This window comes from Cydia strobilella, chromosome 8, assembly GCF_947568885.1.
Source record: "Cydia strobilella chromosome 8, ilCydStro3.1, whole genome shotgun sequence".
NCBI lineage: Eukaryota > Metazoa > Arthropoda > Insecta > Lepidoptera > Tortricidae > Cydia > Cydia strobilella.
Window position 1 is genome coordinate 5,969,036 of NC_086048.1, and position 14,479 is coordinate 5,983,514.

The 14,479-nt window shown below is 40.1% G+C and overlaps 1 protein-coding gene across 1 annotated transcript; it reads right to left on the reverse strand.

Moving 5' to 3' along the window:
* Nucleotides 1–192: 192 nt before the first annotated feature.
* LOC134743502 (cell division cycle 5-like protein) lies at nucleotides 193–14,479 on the reverse strand. The gene is made up of 16 exons (XM_063676960.1): nucleotides 14,306–14,479; nucleotides 13,957–14,222; nucleotides 13,574–13,704; nucleotides 13,068–13,227; nucleotides 10,912–11,080; nucleotides 9,770–9,904; nucleotides 9,305–9,459; nucleotides 8,858–9,016; nucleotides 8,209–8,284; nucleotides 7,777–7,869; nucleotides 6,770–6,941; nucleotides 3,603–3,791; nucleotides 2,771–2,976; nucleotides 2,156–2,318; nucleotides 1,427–1,566; nucleotides 193–1,095 (listed from the first exon to the last, which is right to left on the reverse strand). Exons 1-16 carry the CDS (start codon nucleotides 14,348–14,350, stop codon nucleotides 925–927), a joined length of 2,430 nt encoding a protein of 809 aa, XP_063533030.1. The 5' UTR covers nucleotides 14,351–14,479; the 3' UTR covers nucleotides 193–924.

A 14,479-nucleotide genomic window follows, 5' to 3' on the forward strand; every position in this document is an offset into this window, starting at 1 on the left:
GGGGAAACCATGCTGCGCGGCCTGGAGGGCAAAGGGCCTCTTACTGTTTAATTAAGATAATGTAAATAATGAAAATTGTTATAATGATTTCGAATAATTCTGCAGATAATTTTATGACTATTTATAAGTAATCATGTTGATAAAGACGGGAAAATAAAACTTCGTTTTTTTTTAAATTCTTTATTGATATAATAACGGGAGAGTCAACTTGTGAATACAGTATTTTCTTGAACAACTAATGGTGTATATTTATGACAGTTGTATTTCACGGATTTGAATTATACATATTTATTTGCACAGCAAAACATTAGGTACTAAAGTAACAATGTCGTCAGCTGCAAAAATATCTGCACATCTCGTTTTAAATTATCTTTTGACACCAATATAATATTGTTATTTAAATAGCATTACTAGTATAGACAATTTTATAGTGATATACCTACTGAAATATAATGTGCCATTCTTATACAAAATTGTTAGCCCACATGCCATGCTCTGACTACCCAAAATAACACCATTACTTGTTTTGGATTTATTTCATATAGATCGGTAATTTTTAGGGTTCCTTACCCAAAGGGTAAAAACGGGACCCTATTACTAAGACTCCTCTGTCCGACTGTCATCAGGCTGTATCATCAACCGTGAACGCTCATGAACCGTGATAGCTAGACAGTTGAAATTTTCACAAATGATGTAAGTATTTCTGTTGCCGCTATAACAACATACTAAAAAGTACGGAACCCTCGGTGGGCGAGTCCGACTCGCACTTGTCCGGTTTTTTAGATACGAACTGGCAATGAGGTTTGACTTGTGGATCTTTTAGCAGTGTTCACTATTCATATCTTGATATAACATATGAAGCCTACCAATCATAGTGTAAGGACGACCTAACTAGTGGTTGTGGTTTACACCCTAACAACAAGATTATTCTTCCATCTTCTCTCTCATATCGACGTCTTTCATCTCCCTCATGTCGACGTCCTTGAGCGGGCGGCTGTTTTTCTGTAGGTCTTCTATTTCGGCCTGCAGCTCCGCGTATCGCTTCTGCAGCTGCTTCTCGCGCTCCGTTTGGCGGTTCACGTCTTCCGTCAATGACTGAAAAAAAAAGTTGAGCGTAAATAATCTATATAAAATTTCCTAGTAAATAGATATACAGGTTGTCGCAAAAATACCACATCAAACTGACACTGGAGGTATAGGACACCCTAAGAGAATCCGTTTAAGAATTATTTACGAAAAACTATAAAAAGGGACCTTTAACCAATTTCCGTCTCACATTTTGCTTAATGAGAGAGTGAGACGGAATGCACAATTGCACATTACCACCCTAACGTATGTAGCAACATAATTGCCCATTGACAGACCGTATGCGATTGCAGGTTAGTCATCTGTATTGATGATTGAACATAAATTAATTCCCAATCACCTCTATCCTCCTCGGAATGGCCGCCTTCTCCTGCTCGGCGAGGAACTTGAACGTGGACAGCTCCAGGTTTGCCTGTTCTATTTGGTCTTGCAGCTCTTGGAACTGTTTCACGAGCGAGGCTGCTCTGCTTTGGTATCCACCTGTGAACAATAAAGTGGTTATTAATTAACGCTCATAAACACTATTTTAACTAATATACATCTGATATTTTGACATTTATATTTGTTTAAACGAGACAAAACATACTAACTAATAGAAGCTTAAAAAACTATGAATAACGGGGTCCTTACACACATTGTTTGGAACCACTGCAATACTATGCAGTGTCGTAGGTTTGGCCCCCATTTTGTTATCTTTTAACCCCACCCGAGTAACAGTCAATAAAGTAAGCTCTCATAAGTGACAGTATGGATGCTAAAACTTCTAGTTAAGATAGAAACACAACAACAAAGCCAATCCAAGCAACTGGCATTCCAAGGATGTGGGTTCGAGTCCCACGTTGACCAGAGTTGTGATCATCGTTGATTTTTTCATTGTGATTGACATCTGTATATATATACAATTTATAGAAAGCCAAAATGATTAAAATATTATGCAAAACCAATATTTGTAGATGTTTAACTCCATATGACAGCAACTTTACAAAAAAGTGGCAAAAATATCTAGAAGCAAAATTTCAACCTAAAAAAATAGCAAAATAGAACGTGTACTCATTATCAAACCCGTTACCTGTGAGTACTCTTAGTTTCTTCTCCATCTTGGAGCACTTCTTGGCCTCCTTCGCCATGTGGTTCCTGTTCTGCTCTAGTCTTTTCTCCGCCGACTCGAGTCTGTCCTTCTTGCTCGCTAGATTGGCGCGCGTGTATCTGTACTGGCCAGGTAAGAATAAAACCTGCGAAGACAATGTTAGACTTTAATACTGGGTCATACTATTGCCCGATTCTTGGTTGTGACTTATGTCGATCCCGAAAGGTTTCTGGTGTACCAAAATTGTGGACATTCACCAATGTTAGCATTTGGGACCAGAAACTGTGATCAAGACTAGGAAACTAGTGGCTCTGTGAGGTGCAGTTTCCGTCACTGAAAAATTTCATTTCATTTCATTTATTTCATTCACAAGCAATAAAACATCGCATTGGAAATTATACATTAAAATACTTAGGCTAACACAATTTATTTGTCGGTTGAATTTTTATAATTTTTTTTACAGCTCAACAGTTTAAACAAAAAAAGACGAGTGAGAGAGAAACAGGCGAGACTATCAAAACTACACAAAGCGTCAACTTAGCGTGGCGTTGATCTTTTGACTGCATAAAAATGGATTTGTTAAGGGTTAGTTCTTACCTGCGCTAAGCACTCCTCCCACACTTGTGTGTAGGCATCGAGACTGAGGTCACCGTGTCCCATACCCGAGCGGACTACTTCTATTTCCTTCTGCAACTCTGCCTTCGCCGCGTCGAGCTCTTGAGGGGTGAACTCCTCGTATGGGTGCTGTTCTAAGTATGCGAGGTGAGATGCTTGCAGCTGTACCGCTCGCTTTTTGTCGACGCCTGAAATCGATAATAAATCTGTAAGATCAAGTAATCGTATAGGTGTTTTGAAGAGCGGCGAGCAGGTCTGAAAAGCCGCATGCGGATCAACGACCCCTGTGCTAGGCCACGTTGCATTGAACGTGAATTCCAAGTAAAACACGACTTTAGGCTACGCGCGCACTGCGGATTTCTGCCGTGCGTTTTTTCCCTGCAAAATCTGTGAAGTATGCAACCTCCTTGAAGTGCGCGCACTGCGGAAAATAATCTGTATGCGGATTAAAATCTGTGGTTTGCTGCAGATTGGTTGCGGTGCGGTGCCGCACGAATTTTCTGCATCCTATGGACTATTGAATAAATCCGCGCACTGCGGAATAAAATCCGTGCGGATACCGGCCGGCAGCCATCCAGTGACGCGGTTGTTCTCGCGACACGGTGATGCTGCAGCACGCGCGGTTATGTCGTCGGCTAGCGCGTCGTCGAATTTTCAACGTCCGTTCTTAACTCGAGTTGGGACTAGAATGGCAAAACGTGCGGATATGTCACCGCTGCGCGCGTACTGGACACACATGGTTTTTTTTCCTTTGCGTTTTTAAAAACGCACCGCAGTGCGCGCGTAGCCTTATTCAACAGCAGCAACACAATACCTGAGGGAGGGTCGTGTAGAGCGTCATAGTGCAGCATGGTGACCATCTCTGCCTTGAGCAGTTCCTCGGCGCGCTGCAGGTGCGTGAGCGGCGCCGTGCCGCGCGCGCGCAGCACGGACGCGTTCACGTCGGCCGGCCGCGCGAGACCGCGCTTCACGGCCGTCGAACGGAGAGCGAATGCGGCCAAGCCTGAAAACAACGACAACTCAAAACTAGAATAAGCACTGCTCTGTCTCATTTATTTATTTATTTAAGGATCACCACGGATAATACATCTACACAATTACATAGAAACAAGGATATTTAACATTACAGATGCTTAGCCACTTTTATAGGTGACCACAGCTCACACGTGTAGGTATATAATTCCCGGCTACGCAAGCTTCATTATGGTGGCTCATGTCGGGGAGACTGGTGTGCACGCATCATTTGGTGGCCCATGAGGGGAGACTGGTTTGCACGCATCAATTAGATTTACTTAAGGTAGAGAAGTATAAACAAGAAAATATGTAGACATGCAGACATACACTTATAATAACAATAAAGTACCATGGGATTAAATGTAGAGGCAATTCCTCTATTAGATTAGATTAGATTAATTTATTTCTTATTGGGAATTACATGATATTTAACAATGTCACAATGTATCTAAATAACATGAACTCACAAAAAGATCGTCAAATTGTATAAAATAATAATTCAGTAAAATAATTAAAAAATAAATAAAAACAAACAAATCATAACAAAATAAAAAATTAAAAGTCAAATACAGTGAGATAAAATGTCAGAAAGTAATGATAGTTATACTAAACACAATGTCAAAAATTATCTCTTCAGAGTATAAATAAGCGGTCAAAATATATATATTGCTAGGGCACCCTAGTTAATATGATGTCAGAATTAATAATAGTATTGCAAAGTCAAATTAAAATAAAATTCTAATTAACAAAGTAACTAAAACAATAAGAAATAAAAAACAACAATAGAACATAAAAATAACAATGTCAGATTAAATTATTATAGAAAAAATATTATACATTTTAATCGCGTTTCAAGTTTGTGTATTCTTTAACAGAATACAGCGATTTTGTTAATAACATTTCTTTGAGTCGGCGTCCAAAAATATCATCAGAGGTTTCGTTTCTGAGACTAGCGGGTAGGCGTTCATAGAATGCAGGGCCGATTACGCGCGGTGATTTGTCGAGCAGCGCCAGTCTACGCCGCACAGGCAGCAGGCGCCCGGTCTGGCGGGTTATTCTGCACGAGTTATTTGACCGTTTGAAACTGTCTATATTACGGCGTGTGAACATTATGATTTCGTACACATATAGCGAATAGTGTGTCATAATGCTATATTTTTTAAAAAGGTCTTTGCACGAGTACCTCGAGTTTACACCTGCTAATACGCGTATGGCTCGCTTTTGCAATTTAAACACTCTGTCAGAATGTGTTGAGTTGCCCCACAGAACGATACCATAGGACATAAGTGAAAAGAAATAGGCATAATAGATTTGGAGCAATGCGTCACTGGAGACAACTGGCTTTAGTTTGCGCAGTGCGAATACAGCACTGCCCAGCCTTTCGCACAAGTTGTCAACGTGCCCCTTCCACTTCAGTCCGGCGTCAATAGTAAACCCAAGGAACTTGCATGAGTCACAGCGCGGTATCGGAATCTGCATTTGCGGAATGTTAACCTGGCTACTGGCTGAAAACAACAATACGTTTGATTTTTGGACATTAAGGATGAGGCCGTTTGCCGAAAACCACTCGTGGAGTTGGCTGCATGTATTTGCAATCATTTGCTCCAGCTGCAGGTATGTATGCGCCCTCACCACCACGTTTGTATCATCAGCAAAAAGTGCCATCATACCTTCGGCAACAGAGGTAGGAAGGTCATTAACGAACATTAAGAATAAGGTATTTCCGAGCGACGAGCCCTGTGGTATGCCCAGTTCCAACATGCCGGCTTTAGAATTAATGTTTTTACCTTCTATTTTGACCTGGACTGTCTGCCGTCTGTTTTTAAGGAACGATGCAAGTAATCTGTGAGCGTTATTTTTGACTCCGTACTGCCCTATCTTTTCTAAGAGTAGCTCATGATTAATTACATCGAACGCTTTTGACAGATCGCAGAATACCCCTGCTGCCTTGTCTTTTTCATCTAACGCTGTTGTTATGTAGTCGTATATTTTATACGCGGCTGTTGTGGTGGACCTATTTGTTCGGTAAGCAAATTGTTTGTCTGTCAGTAGGTTATTTGTCTCAAGGTGGTGCATTAAACAGTTGGATAAAACAGATTCTATTAATTTGGATACATTTGGTACAATAGTAATCGGTCTATAATTGTCCACGGAGCTTTTTTCCCCTTTTCCCTTGTATACTGGACATACTCGAGTGCTTTTCAGTACATCGGGGTAGTTACCGCATGTAAACATGGTGTTAACGAGTTTTAATAGTTACTATTATTACTACTATTGTGACTTTAGATGCGAGACAATAGAGTTTCAGAATTTTATCTCTGAATGCTTGAGGTTCTGCGAGACGAGGAATGAACGGCCTTCTTCTGTTATATGTTAATTTAGATTTGTGTACTATGTGTATGAAATGTCTATTGGTTTCACAGTGCTTTGGATCACTGTTATGCTGTGAAATGTAATGAATAAAAAAATAAAAATAATAATAATAATCTCGGAATCATTAAATATGTCCATACTCCGGGAGTCAGGGATGGAGTTGTATAGCCGTACCATTCTAGAAATTCGCGAGTTGGTGCCTAGTCTTGTCCTCTTAAAGCGCTCTTTAAACAATTTGTAGGTTCCTTTTCTAGGTAAATCTATTAGGTATTTATCACGGTTGAATTCTAAACAACTGCTTCGGAGCCCATGGGTCTGGTTTCCGAATTATTCTACTGCCAATGACACGTACGCCATGGCTCTCGCCCCTTCTACTTGCCCGAGGCAGCATAGCAAAACAGTTTTCGTAAAACATGGCCGTCGAAATTTCGGTCATATTGCAGGCATCTGCTAGGACATGAAAACTCCTGCTATCGGTAAATAAATAAAAAATATCGAAATACTCCATGGGCTCATCATCTTGATCCGGGACCACGATTTCGTAGTCGTTCCATACTCATGACTGCTGAGAATGGTGTTATGTATAAAACTCACGTATTTCCTCCTGCTCTTGCATCATCCTGGCATCAGCATCGGCTTGGTCCTCAAGGCGTGCGGCGGCGGCCTCGGCCTCCATGGGCTCATCGTCTTGATCCGGGACCACGATTTCGTAGTCGTTGCGTGGCGTGGGTAGCGACTGCAGTGCGTTGCGCACTGATGATTTTAGCTGAGGATGGAATTATGATTAGTGGTGTGTTGTGAACAGACAGGCCGGTAGGTATAGTCCGTTCCGTACCCAAAGCGTAAAAACGGGACCCTATTACTAAGACTCCACTGTCCATCTGTCTGTCTGTCTGTCACCAGGCTGTATAAACCGTGATAGCTACGTGACAGTTGAAATTTTCATTTTATTTTAGTTGCCGCTATAACAACAAATTCTAAAAAGTACGGAACCCTCGGTGGGCGGGTCCGACTCGCATTTGTCCGGTTTTTTTCAGATTAGAAATTTTATAACCTCAAGAGCAGTGGTAACTTTTTTCCTCCAGAATTAAAGCTGACTAACTATGCACTGAATTATACGACGAATTTTACATATTTTACTACATATCATAGGAACCCTAGCATTTCAGAAGAAAAAGTTAATTAACAGCACTTTTTAGGTTAGAAAAATTCTACACCAGTCACGAATAGAATTCACAAAGCAAAAGGCCAGAAAAGGATATGAAGATGACAATTCCAATATAACAAATATCGGGATTTTATCCCTTTTGGGAGCAGTCTTTAGTTTAAGATGAGGATGTAGGGTGGTGATGGAGGAATAATTGGGAGCTGGAGTTGCTATGTCGAATATTATTGAAGAAATTAAAAAGGCACACTCAGCTGGCTCGAATGGCTCGGACCGTGCCCCAAGTCGCCTTAGGTATCGGTGTAGTGATTAAGATTAAGCACTTAAAAATAAAACGACTTTGGAGTATCTGTGAACAGGCTCAGAATAGGGAAGAAGTATCTGGAGTTCGGTGCTGAAATACTAAGCCAGTCCTTGTTTAACTTAAGATTCATACCTGCTTTTGCAACTGATTGACTTGTTGTGGCGTGTCCCCGGCGCTCAGTCTGTCTTCGGGATTGATACTCAATTTGTCGCGCAACCCTGGAGTCTGCAAATACCAAATCACTGTGTAAACTTTGATAACTTTTGCTTTCGGCTGATATGGTGATGATAATATTAGATACCGTCAACCGGGGTGAATAGGGACAACCCTTAAAATGTGATTAACCCGACAATTTCATCAAAAATACCCACACAAATTGTATCATTCGATTGAAAATAATAGTTAATTTTGTATGATACTATTTGTGTGGGCATTTTTGACGAAATTGTCAAATAAATCACATTTTATGTTTTGTCCTTATTCACCCCAGCCATCCCTATTCACCCCGGTTGACGGTACGTTTAATATCTTGTGAACACTTAAGTTAATGGCAATGACACTCACAACGAGTCCGGCAGGCGTGGGACCGCGGCCCGGCGTCGCGAAGCTGCCCGGCGTCGACACTTCGCTGCGGGACGACCTGTCATGGAAATAACACAAGGAAAATGTCAAATCTTCGAGAAACAATTGATTTAGCAGGTTGATGTTTCGGATAAGTCAACAAGGTTTGAGCAAATATTCCAGCGAAAGAATAATCGACTGCTTTTTATAGACCCAAGTTGCAACAAAGTCGGATTCTCGCTCGTTCTTTTGCGTTAATTTTCATTGGTTAAGTTTCAATCTACCAATTCTGCCTAGTTTTTGGTATATTTTGTATAGTATAGGAGTAGTTTTTGAGCAGGTACTTAGTTTAGAAATTAAAGAATATATTTTGATTTTTAGGGGGACTCAATGCCTGCAACAAAAAATAAAATAAAACCATCGTGTGGCACATCATTTGATAAGTCTTTAAAAACAATTTTTCAAATTGTGTTTCATTAACTGAATGCTTTTGAAAATAATCGCTTCGAAACTCCAAAAATATCTCCTCCCCGCTGTAACTCACTTGAAAATTAAAAAAAATAAAACAAGAAAATATAGTTTAATAAATACTTTCCACAAAAATTGTTTTAGACATGATCAGCCCGACAAGCACTTGGCTGTTTTTCAGTACCTGAAGGGAGTGGCGAGCACGGTGTTGGGCGTGGCGAGCGCCTGTGCCTGGGGAAGGGCGCCGGAGAAGTCGCTCTGCTGCAGCGGCGTGTTCAGCCCGCCCTTGAGTGGCGTGTCCACGTGTGTTAGAGCCATTACGTTCTGGGCTTCCATTAGGATCCTGTTAAGATGAGATAATTCATGTTATAAGTGACTTATTCGTCAAAAAATATCGAGACTACTAACAGACGAAGCCAAAAGATTTATATTCGAACAGTGTTAATACCTGTCCTGATATGGGCGTAGTAGCGAGTGGCGAGTACAGTGTTGGGCGTACACAGATCAGTAGTAGGCGTCGGGGTGAGCGCATAATCGGCTAGCAAGGCGTCAGTCAGCTTCTAAAACCCGACTTAATTTTACGTGCATTCAATTTAAGACTTTATTACTAAAGCTTGAAGGTTTATGTTACCTGTCCTGATGCTGCATGGGTGTACGCAAGGCAGTTGCAGGTGTCGGGGTGAGTGCATAATCGGCTAGCAAGGCGTCGGTGGCAGCGCCTGCTTCGCCGGCTGATTCGCGGGCCGCTTCGGAAGCTCGGCCTAGCTTCACCACTTGTTGGAGCTCCTGAGGATGATAAAACATTGATGAGTTTAGTACAAAGGCGCCAAAGACGTCAACTGACGCGCGCGGCTACAGCCCAATGCGATAAGGATAAACCTTCGTGCATTCCGATAATAATTAAATGTACCTTTCACACACGCACTTTTGCATGTCCTTAAAACAAATATGTAACCTGTCTGGGTCGCCATGTTGTACGGCGCTAATTATGGTTTGTGGCACAAGTAAGTATGTTTAATCAAGACAGATATACAGCACCAGACGTAAATACTGATATTTTTTTATTGGACTAGTTTTGTATTTATTGTTCACTTACTTGATCTGTGACCTGCGGCTCCGGCAGAACAAGCTTGCTGCGTTTACGCGCGGGCTGGTCGCCTTGCAACATGGCTTGCGGTACATCGTTTTCCTTGCGCTGCTTTAACTTCTGCTTGTCCTTACGTCTGTCTTTCTACAAATGAAAAAAGTGATAATCATAATCATTTATTTATTTATTTATTTTTCGGAAAACCAACAGCTATCAATTATACAATAGTTATATAAGTAAATAACAAAAAGCCAATTATAGGTTCCCACCAATAGCAACAAGTTAACACATAATTGGTGGTTAGCACTAAAATTTTACAACATATTCAACTAATACTGATTTCTAAATGTGAATACCTACTTATTAAACACCCACAATACAATACTCTTAATATACTGAGCTAAGAAAAACAAAACTTATTAATAAAATACATCGATCGATACAATAATATTATTATGAGTATGCTATCGCATACGACTCGCTCACTTAAGTAATTTGTTTGCCAGAATCCGTCTTATAGTTGTGATGTTACTATTAAAAACGTCAATATCACACTCTTTCGTTAGTTCATTTAGACTTTTACCAGCTAGCAATAGAAAGCTATTCTTTCTGTAATTACGTGATTTATTTAATTTATTTCGTAAATCCACACAAAACATTACGTCAGGAACAGTTTAAAGGAAGGAAAAATACATTTACTAAAAATAAATAATAATAAAGAAAATTCATTTTAAATAATACAATGTCAGTGTTAAATTAGTAATAATACCTAGTAATAGATAATATTTGTAATAGCAGTGGGCGATAACATGCTTAAAATGACGATGAATCAAAAATTTATGTTGCAATCATTATTTTGCTACAACGTACTTAGATATCCAGAAAAAAAATATTCTAACATTTTATTGCCCTAGACCATTGGCCGAGGTAGTTAATTTGGTTTACTTTTTTAGTAGCGCAATTCTCTTGAAAAATGTAAGCTTTATTCCACAAAAATCAAGTTGCATAGTAAATTTCAATAGTATATCAATATATTACTAAAAACAAAGAACAGTAAAACTCCCAAAAGAAGCCAAAATTACATAATTATACAATTCTGTCTAAAATCAACAGTCACAATACCCTTCTCTTTGTCAAAAGCGTAAAGTTACCTCTTCTTTCTCCGAGAGCAGCTCCCCATCGAGATGCTGTTGCCGAAGGCGCGAGAAGTCAGGCGCCATGGGGTCAACTACCTCTGTGGATGTGTCGAAGAAACCAGCTGCTGGCCGCTTCTCGAACGGAATCTCTGAGTTGTAGTCGACGCCACGCTTTTTCTTGCGCCTGGATTAGAATAAGAAGGAATTTTAAAGTGGAAAAAGTGGTGTATCTCCCTTCTTGCATACTTACATAGGGTCTCCAATTCAGAAAAAAGACCAAGGTTATAGACGCACTAAGCCAGGCCCAGAAACAAAAATGGAGATGGGCTGGCCACGTATCCAGACTCCAAGACGAGAGATGGACCAAGTGCCAGCCTGGAAAGGTCCAGACAGGAAAAGAAAACGAAGATGGCCATTGGCACACTGGGCTGACGACATAGTAGTGGGTGGCGGGGGCAAACTGGGTATGGGAGGCCCAAGAGCAAGAGAGATCGAAACTTTGGAAGACGCCTATACCTCATTAGAGGGTTCTGGTATGCTTTTTTTATTACTAGGCTAGGTTTTGCTAATACTTTGTTTTATGTAAAATAACCAGAAATAAAAGGCTTTTTTTTGCAAAACAAGGCAGGCAAAGCACTCCAATGTCTGATATAACCTCATAAGGACCACCACACAAAAACATTGGCAGTCTTTAGTCTTCAAATCGAACTAAACATAAGAAACGCAACTGTTTCTATTAAAAACAGCGGCGGCTGGTGATTCTATATTATGGGTGTTCACTATCACAGTAAAAAACTACACATTGAATTAACCGACACAAAATACGGTCATTGAACTCTCTTATAGAATTTCGCTATTACGAATATCTTGACGACCGATAGACGCTAACTGCAGTTCATTTTACAAATGGATTCTAGGTTGTGAATGTTGTTTTCAAATTTTATGGAAATATGTGCTAAATTGTTAACACATCGGTTTCGGTCCAAGCAAACTCACCGCACAGCCGTCGCCCGGCCCGCCCGCGCCCGCTCCAAACAAGACATATACTTAGGTACATACATGTACTTAGGTAGGTAACACGATAAACTAAAACACCTAGTTACTTTTATCACAGCGACATAACACAACCACGGTGTTTTTTCATATTGATCTTATTTAATGACATATAAGTTTTTGTTTTTGACGAACATTGTTACGAAAGTTCAAGGTTTTCCTTTTATATTGAACTCGAGTCGATTTTGTAAACTTTTTTCACATTCTCCCGTTAAATTCATTCATTTTAAACACCTCACAACAAACAAATTATGTGCACTTACTGCTTAAACTCTTGGTTAATTATTTATAATAAAAAAATGCCAAAATTCCATTCACGCGCGTACTTTAAAATTGACTACTAACTAAGGTCTGTTTACAAACAAGTGACAATATGGCGCACACAATGCGCGCGCATTCGACGAGAGGGCGCAAGGTCAAACGGGCTACGGAGCGCCGCTCCAATTTTACCTCTTTCTTCATAGAAAATCTTCTGTTTCACGTGCGGAACTGTAGCGAAACTTCTCTTTCGCTCTCATTGAATTTCCTATTGATTTTATGTACTAAATCTTTTTCATAGGAGCGCAATCCAAAGCGCTCCGCTTCGCGCGTTACCTATGATTCCTATGAAATTATAGGAGTAGGCCGAGTAGTATAGGCCGTCTATAAACTTATAATGAATAAAGGTAATTATTTAATTGGTATTGACTTTTGTACGATAGATCTTAAAGAGTAATATATTAATTAGGCACTATAATTTTATGGGAGTGCACTGCACAAGCGCTCCTTAGAGGAAGCCGCGCCTGATTAAAAATGATTTATATTACATTGAATTAATAATGGCCGAGACAGACAAACTGCAACCCAACTGCAATTTGTATCGGAACTGCACGCCTGACTGCACGCCAACTGCAACGTTGGCGTGCAGTTTCCATACAAGTTGCAGTCCATCTGTACCGGCTCTTAGTACTACGGGAAGGATCGTGGGGCTTACGGAAAACAAAAAGAACAACAAAAATATATTGGCGGGAACACGTGTTTGCTAATTTGTTTTTATCATACAAAAGCTTATGTTGTAGTTTCTGTAATCACTTTGGATTTTAAATTCATCATTTGAAGAGAGAACAATGTTGGCTTACCTCATAGGCACAGCAATACCAGCAGCGCTTAATTCTCTCCGTTTCTGCAGTGCAGCAAGCCGTCTTGCTTCCTCCAACTGTTTTTCTCTTGCTTTTCTTTTAGCCTTTTTGCCTTGTGTGTTGGCAAGACGCGCACGGGCCTCTGATAGCATTTCCAGTTCTAAAAAAAAAGTTTAGTATAGACCGATGCAAAAACTAGGGAAGGCTGGGAAATGATTGATACTTACATGATTCTAATTATTTGTTTATTATAAGATCTGATTATAAAATATATATTTGCGATGTTAATATATGAGGTCCTTAGACAAAAGGGGTTAACAAAGAGAAAAAATTAAAGAGGAGAGAAAAAGAAGCAGCAGTCTGTGGAGACGCACCCTGCTTGAGGCAATGTGGCGGCAAGTGCGTTTGCTTTTTCGAAGGCACTGTGGCAATTTCGTCACAAGGTGGCTCGTTCTGTGTAGATCCTCCTAATGAGAATATAAATTTAAATAGTTATTTATTCTCACCATCTTCATCCATGTCTTTAGGGTCAGGTCTGGCTGGTTTAGTTTCAGGATTGGGGTCAATTTCACCCGGCTTCAGCTTGCGGGGATCATCTCCCATGTCCTCACCCTCCTCCTTCTTTTGAGCCTGGTCCCTATAAGTTGGATATTTTACAATGGTGTAGAAGAAATACTTTTTTTTTTTCTATATTGTTAAAAAAAGTAATTTAAGCGTCCAGAGACAACAATGAGTACAAGTTTGTCACAATCTGTTTTTGGTTTGGTAATTAAAATTATTGATTATCTTCTAACCATATGCGAAATAAATATAAAAATTGCATGTTAGGATAGATTTATCCGATAAATACATATTTACAGGAATAAAATGTATAATGTATCATACTTACAGTAAATATTCATATCTTTCCAAGCACTGAGCTGCAGTGCGACCAATAATAGGAGCAATAGTCCGCCACTGCGTCGGCATCAGCTTGGCCAGGTGCAGCAACTTCTCGTCCTCCTCGCGCGACCATTCCGTCTTCTTGATGCTCGGGTCCAACCATTCGTACCAACGGGCCTTGCACTGTTTAGCTGACTTGCGGTGAAGAAGCGAAGCGATACGAGACCACTGGTTTTTGCCATATTTCATAACAGCCGCTTTCAGGATTTCATCCTAAAATAAAGTCTCACTCGTTATAAAACTCCTTATCAAATACAAGTAATGATAACCCGAAGAAATATCGGAATTAAACAAACCTCGGTGTTGCGCCAAACGCCGCCTTTTATCATAATTCGCGGCATCTTGGCGAATTATTGGTTCCTTAACTTAAAAATAATAATAACACTATTCGGTGATGATTATCTTGCTTATACTGGTTTAATTAATTTAATAAATTGCAAATAATGAATCGCGTCGCACACACGACTCTT

Coding starts and splice junctions, on each gene's coding strand:
- LOC134743502 (XM_063676960.1), bottom strand. CDS start 14,350: ATGCCGCGAATTATGATAAAAGGCGGCGTTTGGCGCAACACCGAG. Junction 14,223..14,305: donor GCGTTTGGCGCAACACCGAG/GTTTGTTTAATT, acceptor ACTTTATTTTAG/GATGAAATCCTGAAAGCGGC. Junction 1,567..2,155: donor GAAACTAAGAGTACTCACAG/GTAACGGGTTTG, acceptor TATTGTTCACAG/GTGGATACCAAAGCAGAGCA.